This window comes from Capronia coronata (assembly GCF_000585585.1).
Source record: "Capronia coronata CBS 617.96 chromosome Unknown acBCG-supercont1.2, whole genome shotgun sequence".
Lineage (NCBI taxonomy): Eukaryota > Fungi > Ascomycota > Eurotiomycetes > Chaetothyriales > Herpotrichiellaceae > Capronia > Capronia coronata.
Genome location: NW_006912894.1, coordinates 3,742,972 through 3,754,839, shown reverse-complemented (window position 1 = coordinate 3,754,839; position 11,868 = coordinate 3,742,972). Strand labels below are relative to the sequence as shown.

The window sequence follows — 11,868 nt, the reverse complement described above, 5'->3', positions numbered from 1 at the left end:
GTGACTGTCCGAACCACGGGAGGCTGTCGGACGGCAGCAGACTCAAGAACAGTGACTGTACTGTCAGCGCCCTGATAATCTGGCCTTGGACGCAGTTTGTCCTCTTCGCAGATAGAGACTGTGACCGATCGCTGAAATACGAGGGTCCGCTGAATACGAAGGAAATCGGATACGAGGTGGCTGCGCACACCTCACCGTCGGTCGGTGGACGCAAGAACCAGGTAATCGAAAGGAGAGAATAGACTGAAGGAGGTTTACATGGCTGAGAGTATGGAGGTGTTTGTCTCTTGGACCTTGCAAATGGTGGGAGCGTAACAGGCAGCTGGGCACTTTCAAGTTTGGGGCTGGTGTTTCAAGCATGAATTGGAACACGGGGGGCTGTAGGCACCATCGCAGTGGATGCATCCAACTACGACGAATCCGCACCTGGTGGACCTCGATTGCGGGTGTGTCTCCCCATCCGTTCACCCTCCTTTCCCTATGCTTTCAAGTGGGCAACCTCTCGACGGTAGCTTCACGGCTCTACACGAAGATCTTTCCGCCATTGGCTTTGGTGTGTCTGTATCACCTGCGCCAGCCTCAGATTGGATGTTCGTGGGTGAGAAGGGCAAGCTCCATCCCCTTTTCACTACGAGATAAGCTAACAGACCCCAGGCTCTGATCCAAACCATGATCCGTCCTCAGAGCCTGAAGAAGCCAACCACCTGTTTGCACGGCGCTGACCCCTGATCACTCTGGCAATAGATCCATACCGTTTCTCTCTCTTCTCCGAACCTTGTGCGTCTTAGGGCGGAGTCAAGTCTATAAATTTAGGTGCACTAGCCTTTCGTAGACGTTGGTGCAGCAGGCGGTACCTCGGTATTGTAGGCAAGAAGATCATAGCGAGACTGGTTCGCGCATAGTTCTGCGCAGACATATTCAGACTCTATGAAGAACGAGTACTGTGACAATTTGTGTGAGGATGATGTGCGGCTCCTATCACAAGCGATCAAGGTTGTAATCGGGCCTGAGGACCTTGCTGCTTCAACAGTGTCTTGTGTATTCCTCTGGCATTGTCTGCGATGAATCGACCTGACTTGCACTGTGGGGCCATTCGCAGAAGGGCTTGACATCTGTGGCTACACATGGCTCGTAGGGAAAGGGTAGAAGCCTACTCTTCGGCTTTCATTGTGACTGTCCACTCTAGTCGGACACCAGGGGCCGTATTTTCACGCACCCATTGGGAGTCGGCGATAAGTTGACTCTGAACGGAATGTTTTCACAGATATTGGTCTGTGAGACGAGATCCCTGCAAACCGAGATTGGCGCTTAGCTCCCTCGCTCGCCTATGGGCTTCCTCGTCGTCGTGTGGCATAGGCGACACCGAATGCGACTCTCCGGTATTCTTGGGACTGCTGTCCTGTCATTGCTCACAAGAGACCATGTGTCCGTATGCGTCCGCAATATTCGCACAGGCGCTGACGTCTGGCAAACCAGGGCTAAGAAGTCTCCGAGTGAAGGTGCCTAGCTGAGTGCCATGGAAGGGCCTCTTTGATGTAATCGCCAAAGGCAGAGATCGCAAGCCAAGGCCAGACTCGTCCCAGTACAAGATGCCAGCTTCGTGCTGGGACGTATGACGACGGTTGAGGAGATCAGCATAGCCGAGTGATTATCTAGGTCTGCATCCCGTCATGATCGGCTCTCGCAACGCTTTTGCTGCTTGTACGTGAGGCGTCCATAGAGGGTGGGAGCAGTCGACAAAGGGTGAATGCTGGCAGCTGATGGAGATTCCAATATACCACCATCTTTACTGCGCCAAGCGAGAAAGAGGAGCTTCATCAGTGCCGTGACCAGGGAATAGACTCAGGACCTGTCGGGGAGTGATCCTCCATCTTGTCATCTTAGAAGGCCGCCGAGGTCTTTCTCTATGCCTGAGACACGAGCTTCCAGGGCTCTTTTCCTAGCTTCCAATTCTTTGATTTCATCTTCTTCGAACTGGAAGTCCTGGTCCGTAAGTCCCACGAACTTATCCTTGTTATCTGGTTGCTTTTCCAATGCGTTTGCCTCCCATTCTTCATCATGGTTTTGTCCTTTGTTGCGGCGCTCCAGCAGCGATTGTTGCTCATACACCCTCTCCTCCAGCGCCGAAATCGATGCTGAAATCTGTCCGTAGCGGTTGTGAAGCACCTGAATCTTATCATCCGCTCCAGCGACATTGTATATCTGACAAAGTCTTTGTGCACCCTGAAGTAGCGCTTCGACATTGACACCATCCTTGGATCGAGCAGTGTTGCTGCTTGATTTTCGGATCTCCTGAAGCATTTCGTTACCCAATAACCTGGTAATCACAGACTGTTTGACGGGCGGTGCACTTGGGAAAAGAAATTCGCGCCCATGCAGCCCAGACTCTGCGCCTGTAGACCGAATCCCATTTTGTTGCCGTGTTCTAATCAAAGCGCTCGGGTCAAGAGAAAAGAGGGCCCGCTCGTGGGGTTCAGTATCGCGAATCAGTGTGGTGATCTCATGATCTTTGAGAAGCGCGCTGGTAAAGATCTTTTGCGGAGGGAACCTAGAGGCGGTGAGAAGAGTCATGTGTCGTTTTCTGGTGTAGAACCTACTCCAGCTCTGCTATAGATTTGGCAGACGTTGATATCTGCTCCAAATGGCTTGCCAGAAGAGCCATGTTGGTAGAGAAATACAGGCACGTGTAAGATGTGTGGGTGTCTTCACCAAATGGCCTTGCCACCAATGCAGCACCCGTACGTCGGCTCCTTTCCAGTGCACATCAGAGGAGGACTCTATGGCGTCGACATCGAAGCGCCTTAAGTAAGTCGCGGGGGAAATGGTTATTGCAGGACGTTTGTTGATGCGGCTCCTCCTGTAATAATAGTGCGGAAGGAAACGCGTTTGTCGTGCCTGGCCTGCGCTTTTGCTCTATGACCGACCGAAGCCAGAAATGCGCATCTCCAACCTCAACCAACGGCACCTGACCTCATCACCACTTCCATCTTTGCTTCATTATTGCATCCATCCTCGCACCAGTACCAATCATCCACTGCCAAACCACGCCTGCTTGGACGCAATAGTCGTGGGTTCAGAACCGCAAGCTCAAATTCGCAGACTGTGACGGCTGATAGGCGCAACTCGTGATCAAACAAGGCCAGCCGGGCCCCTTCCAGAGAAAGACGAAAGATCAGGGACTGCTCCTCGAACTACGACCACCTATTGGGTCTCTGCTCGCCAGCGCGATCTACATCGTCCGGAACTAACTCAGTCCTTGACCAGCATACTCAAGCTCCGCCGAAGATATGAGCGGCGACAAACCCCATCTCAATGGCAGTGATCCGGCTGAGAAAGGCATCGATGGCTCGGAAGATGTTGAGATGAAGGAAGGATCACAAAACCCTAAGAAGGCTCTCAAGCTCAACAAGGACAAGGATGGTGATGACGAGATGACTGTCGTCGTTCCACCCGCAAAGGGTTCGAACTCCCCTAGCGCTCCTGAGAAACCGACCGAGGCGGACCTCAAAAACGGCGCTGTGAATGGCGACGCAGCAAATGAATCTGAAGCGCAAGTTGATCCTCAAGAAAAAGTCATCTTGGGTGAGTCGCTCCAGAATTTGATGGATCCTATTACATTTACTGACCTCTAGACAGAAATCAAAGCCAATCTCCCACTACTCGAACGAGGTGTAATCCAGTTTGATCCGCGATTCAGCTTGAGAGTGCTTCGTTCAATACCTTCCACCAGGAAACAGCTTTCTGCCTATGTTGTGGCTACTGTAGTCACCGACACCTACCCAATTCCCACGGCAACTGCGATATCTCTTCTGACGGCCGTCAAGGATGACCCATCCTTCCCTACCCAAAAGGTTGAAGATTGGCACAGCAAGAAGGATACATCTCTGCAAAAGAACTCCCAGAAAGAAATACTGCCGGAGATTGACATCTATCTCTCGATTCTGGTTCAGGTGTACCTTTACGATAAAAAGTCTATCGACGCCGGTGCTCAGTTCTCTAGCGCTCTCGTGGATCACCTGCGCACATTGAATCGTCGCACCCTGGACCCGCTGTCTGCACGCGTCTACTTCTACTATGCACTCTTTTTCGAAGAGCTGGCCCCGTTGCCACCATCTCCTGCAGCGGCAGTGATCTCAATTCGGAAGAATCTTCTGGATGCACTGAGGACGGCCACCTTGCGGAAAGATCAAGACATCCAGGCTGCTGTCACCACTCTTCTCTTGCGAAACTATCTGTCTACATCGCACATCACCCAAGCCGACCTGCTGATATCTCGTACCAAGTTTCCTGCGGCAGCGGCAAACAATCAATTTGCTCGTTATCTCTACTATCTTGGGCGCATTCGAGCAATACAGCTCTCTTATACAGAAGCCCATGAGCATCTCACGGGTGCGACTCGCAAATCACCGACCGCCTACAAGGCGAGTGGCTTCTATCAGGCATCGACCAAACTGCTCGTTGTGGTGGAGCTGTTGTTGGGGGATATCCCAGACCGCGCAATCTTCCGGCAACCAAGTCTGGAGCAGGCTCTGCGGCCGTACCTTCAACTCGTCGAAGCCGTCAGCTCCGGTGACATTATCGCCTTCCAAAATCTCGTTCAGCGATACAACTCGACTTTCCGAAAAGATGACACCTACACTCTCATCCTGAGACTGAGGCAGAACGTGATCAGAATGGGAATTCGCATGATGTCTCTTTCTTACGCCAGAATCTCGTTGCGCGACATGTGCCTGCGGTTGGGCCTGGATAGCGAGGAATCCGCCGAATATATGGTTGCAAAGGCGATTCGTGACGGAGTCATTGAAGCGAGTCTTGACCATGAACGTGGCTTCATGAAGAGTAAGGAGGTGGGTGACATCTACGCAACCAGAGAACCCGGTGACGTCTTCCACGAACGTATCCAGGCTTGTTTGGCTTTGCACGATGAGAGTGTCAAGGTATGTAATATCGCATCTCGATCTTGGAACCATTCTGACTCTTTCACAGGCCATGCGTTTTCCAATGAACCAGCATCGACTAGAGCTCAAGAATGCCCAGGAAGCACGCGATCGCGAGCGCGAGTTAGCCAAAGAAATAGTGGACGGAGACATGGACGACGATGACGCACCAGGCGGCGATTTCGAAGGGTTGTGAAGAAACCGAACTTGTTGTGTATCATAAGCGTGGACGGATCCGGCCAGCACAGAATCTTGCTTCCATTAGGCTCTCTCTGTGAGTGACCGCGGCTGGTAGGGAAGTCGGTTTCCCTGCAAAAATGGATTGCATGACCTCCGGGTTGGGATTGAACTCGATGCATTGGGGGGCATGTCGCTCAAGGCCACGTTCAACTGGAGTCACCGATGTCTAGACAGTGTTGTCGGTTACCGTGGCTGACCCATATAGACGAGCGACAGAAGTAATATCCCGTTACACTATGCTCATTCGATTGTAGACTTCCTCCAGGTGTTTTGCTTGAACAGCCGGCCTTGTTGCTCGTCTTGACTCTGTCGTCCTCTACCCACGGCACGTGACAACAATGTTCTTCGTCCGAAAGCGGTGATATCTCGGATGATGTTTGTCCGAAGCCCCGACGTCATTTTGTTTGCAACGCCTAAGACGCGTTTGTTTCGTATCTCTGTATAACAAACAACCTGAAGGAAGGGCCTTGCTGCATATTGCATTCTGCTTCCTGCACAGTCTGATCATTCACAACAAACCAGCAGCCCTGAATCAATCGATCCAAAAATGTCCCAGCCTCATACATCGTCCCAGACACGTCTGCCGACCAGGACCAGGTCTCGTTCTCCCGGATCTCGACCGACGACTCCCCTTCGCGCATCTTCTCGGTCCTCATTCCGGACGTCGCAAAGCCATGCTTTCGGGGGAGCGTCGCCTCTTGACAACTTTGAGCCACAGTTCGCAGAGTTGAGCGACTCAATGGCAGACCTTGAGGCGAACCTGATGCATCTGCAACTCATGCATGAGAGCCTAAGCCGATTTGCAGAGAGCTTTGCCAGTTTCTTGTATGGGTTGAACATGAATGCCTTTGTCGTGGACTTTCCCGAAGTAAGTCGTCTCTCTTGGATATATTTCTTTGCCCCAGAACTAACGCTCCCTGTCAGGCTCCGTTACCTGAATCTTTTAAGCGCTTCCAGAAACGCCAGGGTCAAGGGGATATGGACGAACAGACCATCTTGCCGAACAATAGCATTGACAGTCGGTTGGGAGAGGGTGAGGCGAGCATGTTGAATGCAGACGCCAGCTTCACGAGCTTGAAAGCTACACCACGTCGGAAGACAATGGCACCGTCAGTCACTCCTAGCACGATGTCAACATCAACGTCGACATCAAAACAAAGCCATATACCAGGTCGTGGAGGGATGGCAGGGAGAGCGAGCAGAGCCACTGGTCGTGGAGCAAGAGGGAGCGGTCTACCACGCGGGAAAGGAAGAGGTGCAAGATAGGCACGATGTCATAGAACAGCTATTCCCAGGCGCTGTAAAGGGCAACAGGGTGGTGATATTGTTTACGTGCCCGCGACCTCACCGTCAACTTCTTCTCTCAATCATCTCACTCAGTTCAGCTCGCTGTCGACAAGATCCTGATCAGATCACCTTCCAAAGAGACTTCAGAGCCAAACAGAATCACTCAGAGATTGCCTCAAAGCCACCGGATACCTCCTTGCCCCTCGAGTACGATCAACCGCCTCAGGATTCACCCGATTCGCTTTTCACGAAAGCCAGAGATCCGCCGCAGAAGAGACGGGCCGAAAGTACAAGCCAGCGGATCTAAGAGAAATTCTACAGACTCTCCTACCGGCAAGATGTCCAATACTCCTCCTTATGCCCGTAAGTGTTACAGTGTCGTTGCTTTACACTAGATTAGTCGAGTATTAACTGCTACAGAAACCATGCTGTCACTCGCCCCAACGATGCCCGAGCTGCGCGGCTACATAAACCTCTGGTTTATGCTGGTCTTGCGATCCTCCACATTGAAGTGGGCGATCGAGAAGATCGAGCGCCGGGCCGTCAGCCTCGGGGGCCGCCTGCGCCGCCCACCCCTGCCGACGCAGGAGCAGCTGGGTGCGCTGCTGGAGGAGGTGGGGGCGCTGCAGCGGACGCTGGCCTCAGCGGAGACGGCCTGGTACCGGACGTCGAGGATCGTCGAGGTCTGTGTCGGGGTCACCACCAGTATGGGCAGCATCTGGTTTGAGAATGGGGATTGGCGGTCGGCGCGAGGCGTCAGCCTGGGGATGGTGGTCGCCGGTCTGCATACCTTGCGGCAGCTGTACGAGGAGGATTCGGTGACGGTCGCCCGGTTCAATGAGATCCCGTTGGAGTTCTTTGATTGAGTAAACCTAGGCTCGCGATGCGAGCGGTCGCCGCTGTGACGGCAAGACCATGATAACAGAGGGAAGCTTGACGACCTGTTGACTGTGCTCTTTGTTCTGTCTCTTGTGCAAGACGTTTGCCAGTCGCTAACATCGTTACAGCCTGGACTGAGATGGTGTTATGTCTGTCCCTATCGTGCCCTGTTTCACGGTAGCAGTGGTTCGCACCGCATCAATATTGTAGATCAGTGACCTTACTGTACTGTCGCCCACCGTGACTGTTGATAAAATACCTATGTTGATATAGGTAGTCGCCCACGCTGTATAATTCATACTATCTACTATCAGGCTGCTGTCTTTACTCAGAGGTATTGATAATGCAGGCTCGATGCTCACAAGACTCCTCCCGACCATATCGACGAGGTCTGTTTAATGACCTCTGTGACATACTGTTACCCACCTGTATCGTCGATAACCTATAGTAGATGACTGAAACGTCCTCCTGAGATGCTCAACCATGAATATCTCCGACAATACAAGGCTGTCAATGTGTTTGATATCTGATGGCGTGCAATATCCGGTGTCGTCAGGGCAAACGGTGCATTTACCCGATTGGGCGACGAAGCCTCATTCAACTTCGTCCAGAACTTTTGAAATCTCGCTGTGTTTCTTTTCTGCCAGAACCACCCAACGCAACACGCGCTCGATGCTATTGTCTCTTGAATCGACTATTGTCCATGCTTCTGTACCTCCCACAATAGCCACTTGAGGCTATTCAACCATTCAAGCCATCGGCGAACGAGCAAACTCTTGCCCATAGAGATCGATTCGCCTCCTCCTCTCCTGAACTCGGATTTCACAACCTATCCACCACTCCTCTACTTCTACACACAGATCGTCTTCTCTGTTCAGATAGACTCCATCACTTCTACCCAACATGGCTCTCACCGTTTCTATGCCGACAGCAGGCTGCGAGCATCTAGACACCGAGACCATCGAGAAGATTCGTCACTTCCGGCAATCGCCGCCGCCCGGCATGGATGCCAACTTCGCCCAGTACGCGTGTCTGCAATGCTCGACGCCAGGCAGCTTCCCAAGTCTAGACGAGCATTTCGCCGAAAGCAAGCACACGTTCGCGGTCAGCCAGAAGTCGGTGTATTGCGGGCGCTGCCATGACCTGGTCTACGACCCAGCCTTGCTGGGCAACGGCAAGAAACGCAAACTGACCGAGAGCAACGACGAAGACGACTCTTATCTGACTTCCAACACGTCGCAACGACCGTGTGGCCGCAGCGGCGTGCGAGGCCTGTTCAACCTCGGCGAGACATGCTACATGAACGCCGTGCTGCAGATGATGGTGCACAATCCGCTGCTGGCCAGCTATTTTCTCGGCATGGGCCATTCCATGCACACGTGTCCGATCTCCAAGGAACCGGAGAAGAAGGCTGAGTCGTCGGACGACGAAGACGAAGCTTCCGAAGATGTCAACGGCAGCCAGAGCCAAAAGAAAGAAATGCAGGTCTGCGTCGCCTGTGGTATGACCGATCTCTTCTCCGACGTCACCATGGTCGACCAACCCCTTCCTGCACACGCGGTTAATCTCCTGTTCGCTTCTTGGAAGAACATTCCTGTAAGTCGACGACTTGTCTCTTTCAAGCTTCTCTCCAACACCTCTTCTCTCTCTCTCTCTCTTTTGTTTGCGCATTACTAATTCCATGGTGTCCATGACTGCAGCAAATGTCCGGCAAAGGCCAACAAGACGCGCAAGAATGGTTCATGTACATCATCGACCGGCTGCACGAGGCTGTGGCGCAGTACGCGACCCCAGACAAAACCAACAGCGTCAACGCGGCCAACGGCATCGCGCCGATCGACAAGCAATGCGTCTGTTTCTTCCACAAGGTCTTCTACGGCCGCTACCACAGCCAGATCACATGCGACACGTGCCACACCGTGTCGGCGCGCGAAGACGAGTTCTCCAGCATCAGCCTGGACTTCAAGAAACAAGTCAAGCGGAAGCGGAAGGCTGCCAAGGACGCCGCCGCCGCCGCTGCGACCAGCAGTACCGGTGCTGTCACCACCACGACTAACAAAAAGGACGCCGACAAGGACAAGCCGCCGCTCAAAATCGCCATCCCCAACCTGCACGAGTGTCTGCGCAGCTATACCGCCCCGGAGCCGCTGAGCCCGGAACAGTACAGCTGCACGACCTGCAACGCGCGGCGCTCCGCCAGCAAGCAGACGCGCCTGCGCAAGCTGCCGGCCATCCTGTGCGTGCATGTCAAGCGCTTCGGCATGAAACAGCTGGGCACCGGCGTCTGGGTCCCCGAAAAGTACGAGGGCAAGCTGGACTTCCCGCTGCATCTCGACATGGGCCCTTACACCACCAAGCCGCCGTCGAGGACGACCACAACTCCGCAGAACGGCACGGCGCGGACCACCGCCGCCGGCACCTCACCCGCCGAACGAAAGCCCGACGCCTACATGTACGACCTCGACTGCGTGGTCGTGCACCAGGGCGACCACGCCCAGAACGGCCACTACTTCGCCTTCTGCCGGCAGGACAACAAGTGGTTCCGCTTCGACGACGAGATCGTCTCCGCCACCACCACCGAGGACGTCTTGAGGCAGGAAGCCTACCTTTTGTTCTACTCGTTGAGGAGCCTGGAACAGGTCTAGATTTGCGTGCTGCAGGTCCTTAGGGGGAGGCAAGAAGGCAATGTTGGAGCGGGCCACAGCAGGGACGGCCGGTGGACAGCACTGAGCAGAACAGCGCAGAATAGAAGAATTATCTAATATCATTTTTGGGCGGCGATATACAGGGAGCTTTCCTACTACCCCGGAACATTTGCTTCGCTTTGAGTCTCATCCGCGCCCGGGTTACGATGCCCCGGCTCGAGAGAGGTGCCGAATCCCTTGGACGACATTGGCAGCCCCTATTCGCCCGTATGTCAGAGCTAACATGATAACAATATATTCAAGTCGGCTCCTCGAGACACCGGCGGACTCCTTTCAGAGACGGCTGTGTTCTACACAATGGCAACAGCATCAGTCAACGCCTGCCGGCTTCGCTTTCTTCTGGGGGAGGCCATGGGATCAAGTTGGCTTCTGACCGGAGCCCCGCGTCATTGCATCGGCCAGCGATTCTCCATATGTGCTTGCAGATTTCCCCGGATAGAGAAATCTTGGTCTTGGATGGAAATAATGACTGCATCAGTAAGTTATGCATCATGTCGGCGGCATTATCCAGTTGTGCAACTATGGTGGCCACGCGAGCCACGACTCTGTCTATTACTCACCTTCACGCAACGAACGGTACGGTGTCGACGAGACTTGTCAGTAGGAGTTCGTCTCAGCCAGTAGAGCAGTATCAGCCAGTGGGGCGGGCCAGGGGCGGACGAGACCGCCAATGCAGAGAGATACCTGTAGTACGTACTTGAAGGCAACAATCGAAGCAGAGCCTTGTCACCAGCGGCATAGCTAATGGAGCTAACAACTGGTGGGGTACACAAACGGTGCATCGCAGCGCGCCGGCGGCGGGTCAACCCAAGAGTCAACCGCAAGAGTATATCCTCTGAGTATCGTGTAGGTTGATTGAGATTGATACCTGGACCTAGTATTGTGTAGGAATTCGCAGGACAGTCAACAGCCCATGAGATCGATGGTATGCAAAGAGTTAAGCAGAGCAGAACGGCCCGGGCGAAAGATCGACAGGGGGTAACAGTAACTGGCCATCGCAGAGGTTGACTCGCTATCCCGTATTCTTGTCGTCGGTTTAGTAGTACGTGCGGATTGTTCCCGTTATCTGAATTGCGGCGCCGTCGGGGTTGTGGACAAGACGCGTCGGTTGAGTCGGCAGTGATAAGAGAAGAATAATATGATCTTGGTCCATTTTTTGTCGACCGCGAAAACCTAATAAAAGTTGAAGTGGCAGTCATCCCCAAGCCTCTTGAGAGAAATTTTTGCCTGGCTCCGCAGCTAACAGGGAGTTGCCCGGCATCCTGCAAGTGGCTAAATCGAAGATCGAGATGCAGGCACCCGGATGGAGTACTGGGTCACAATGGAACAAGGGGCGTTTTCGGCGCCGGCAGTATCAAACTTCTTAGTGGGCGGCTTCCGGCTTCGGCGGATACCAATGATGGACTGAAGGCGATTCGTGCGTATGGATCAGAAAATGTGACGGTACTGCTGTCGTTCATCACGCCGCGGGTGTCTCGAGAAGTGACTTGAGGTGAACAGGTTGCGTACACGAGCTCAGACAAGCCCGACAACCCCCGTCTCGAAGGTGTGGGCGGCATGGCGATGCCGTCACGAGAGGGCCATATTCCACTGCAGTGTGTTACATGTCTGAGTTGGCAAGCGGGGATGTTCGGGGTCGGGTAGACGCGAACAAGAGAGGCTCGATGTCCGAAAGGGGTATGATGTTGCGAGAAAGACCACCGTAGATGTTCACATAGAGTCTCACATTCAGGCCAAAGCAGAACGGATCGGACGATGTCATGTTGTCGTTTTGACCAGTGGCTCTTGTGGCTCCAGGAAAGCCATACCCTCAAGTATCC

The 11,868-nt window shown here is 53.5% G+C and overlaps 4 protein-coding genes across 4 annotated transcripts; 3 read left to right on the top strand and 1 right to left on the bottom strand.

The window, feature by feature from the left end:
* Positions 1 to 1,875: 1,875 nt before the first annotated feature.
* A1O1_03029 (uncharacterized protein) lies at positions 1,876 to 2,662 on the bottom strand (the record flags this gene model as incomplete). Its single annotated transcript, XM_007723937.1, has 2 exons — positions 1,876 to 2,548; positions 2,598 to 2,662. The coding sequence occupies 2 exons, from the start codon at positions 2,660 to 2,662 to the stop codon at positions 1,876 to 1,878; spliced, it is 738 nt and encodes a 245-aa protein (XP_007722127.1).
* Positions 2,663 to 3,287: 625 nt separating this feature from the next.
* A1O1_03028 (26S proteasome regulatory subunit N3) lies at positions 3,288 to 5,133 on the top strand (the record flags this gene model as incomplete). The annotated part of the gene is made up of 3 exons (XM_007723936.1): positions 3,288 to 3,582; positions 3,637 to 4,937; positions 4,987 to 5,133. 3 exons carry the CDS (start codon positions 3,288 to 3,290, stop codon positions 5,131 to 5,133), a joined length of 1,743 nt encoding a protein of 580 aa, XP_007722126.1.
* Positions 5,134 to 5,724: 591 nt separating this feature from the next.
* Positions 5,725 to 6,443, top strand: A1O1_03027 (DASH complex subunit DAM1; the record flags this gene model as incomplete). Its single annotated transcript, XM_007723935.1, has 2 exons — positions 5,725 to 6,045; positions 6,102 to 6,443. 2 exons carry the CDS (start codon positions 5,725 to 5,727, stop codon positions 6,441 to 6,443), a joined length of 663 nt encoding a protein of 220 aa, XP_007722125.1.
* A 1,803-nt stretch (positions 6,444 to 8,246) lies between these two features.
* A1O1_03026 (uncharacterized protein) lies at positions 8,247 to 9,988 on the top strand (the record flags this gene model as incomplete). The annotated part of the gene is made up of 2 exons (XM_007723934.1): positions 8,247 to 8,939; positions 9,044 to 9,988. The coding sequence occupies 2 exons, from the start codon at positions 8,247 to 8,249 to the stop codon at positions 9,986 to 9,988; spliced, it is 1,638 nt and encodes a 545-aa protein (XP_007722124.1).
* Between the last annotated feature and the right edge of the window lie 1,880 nt (positions 9,989 to 11,868).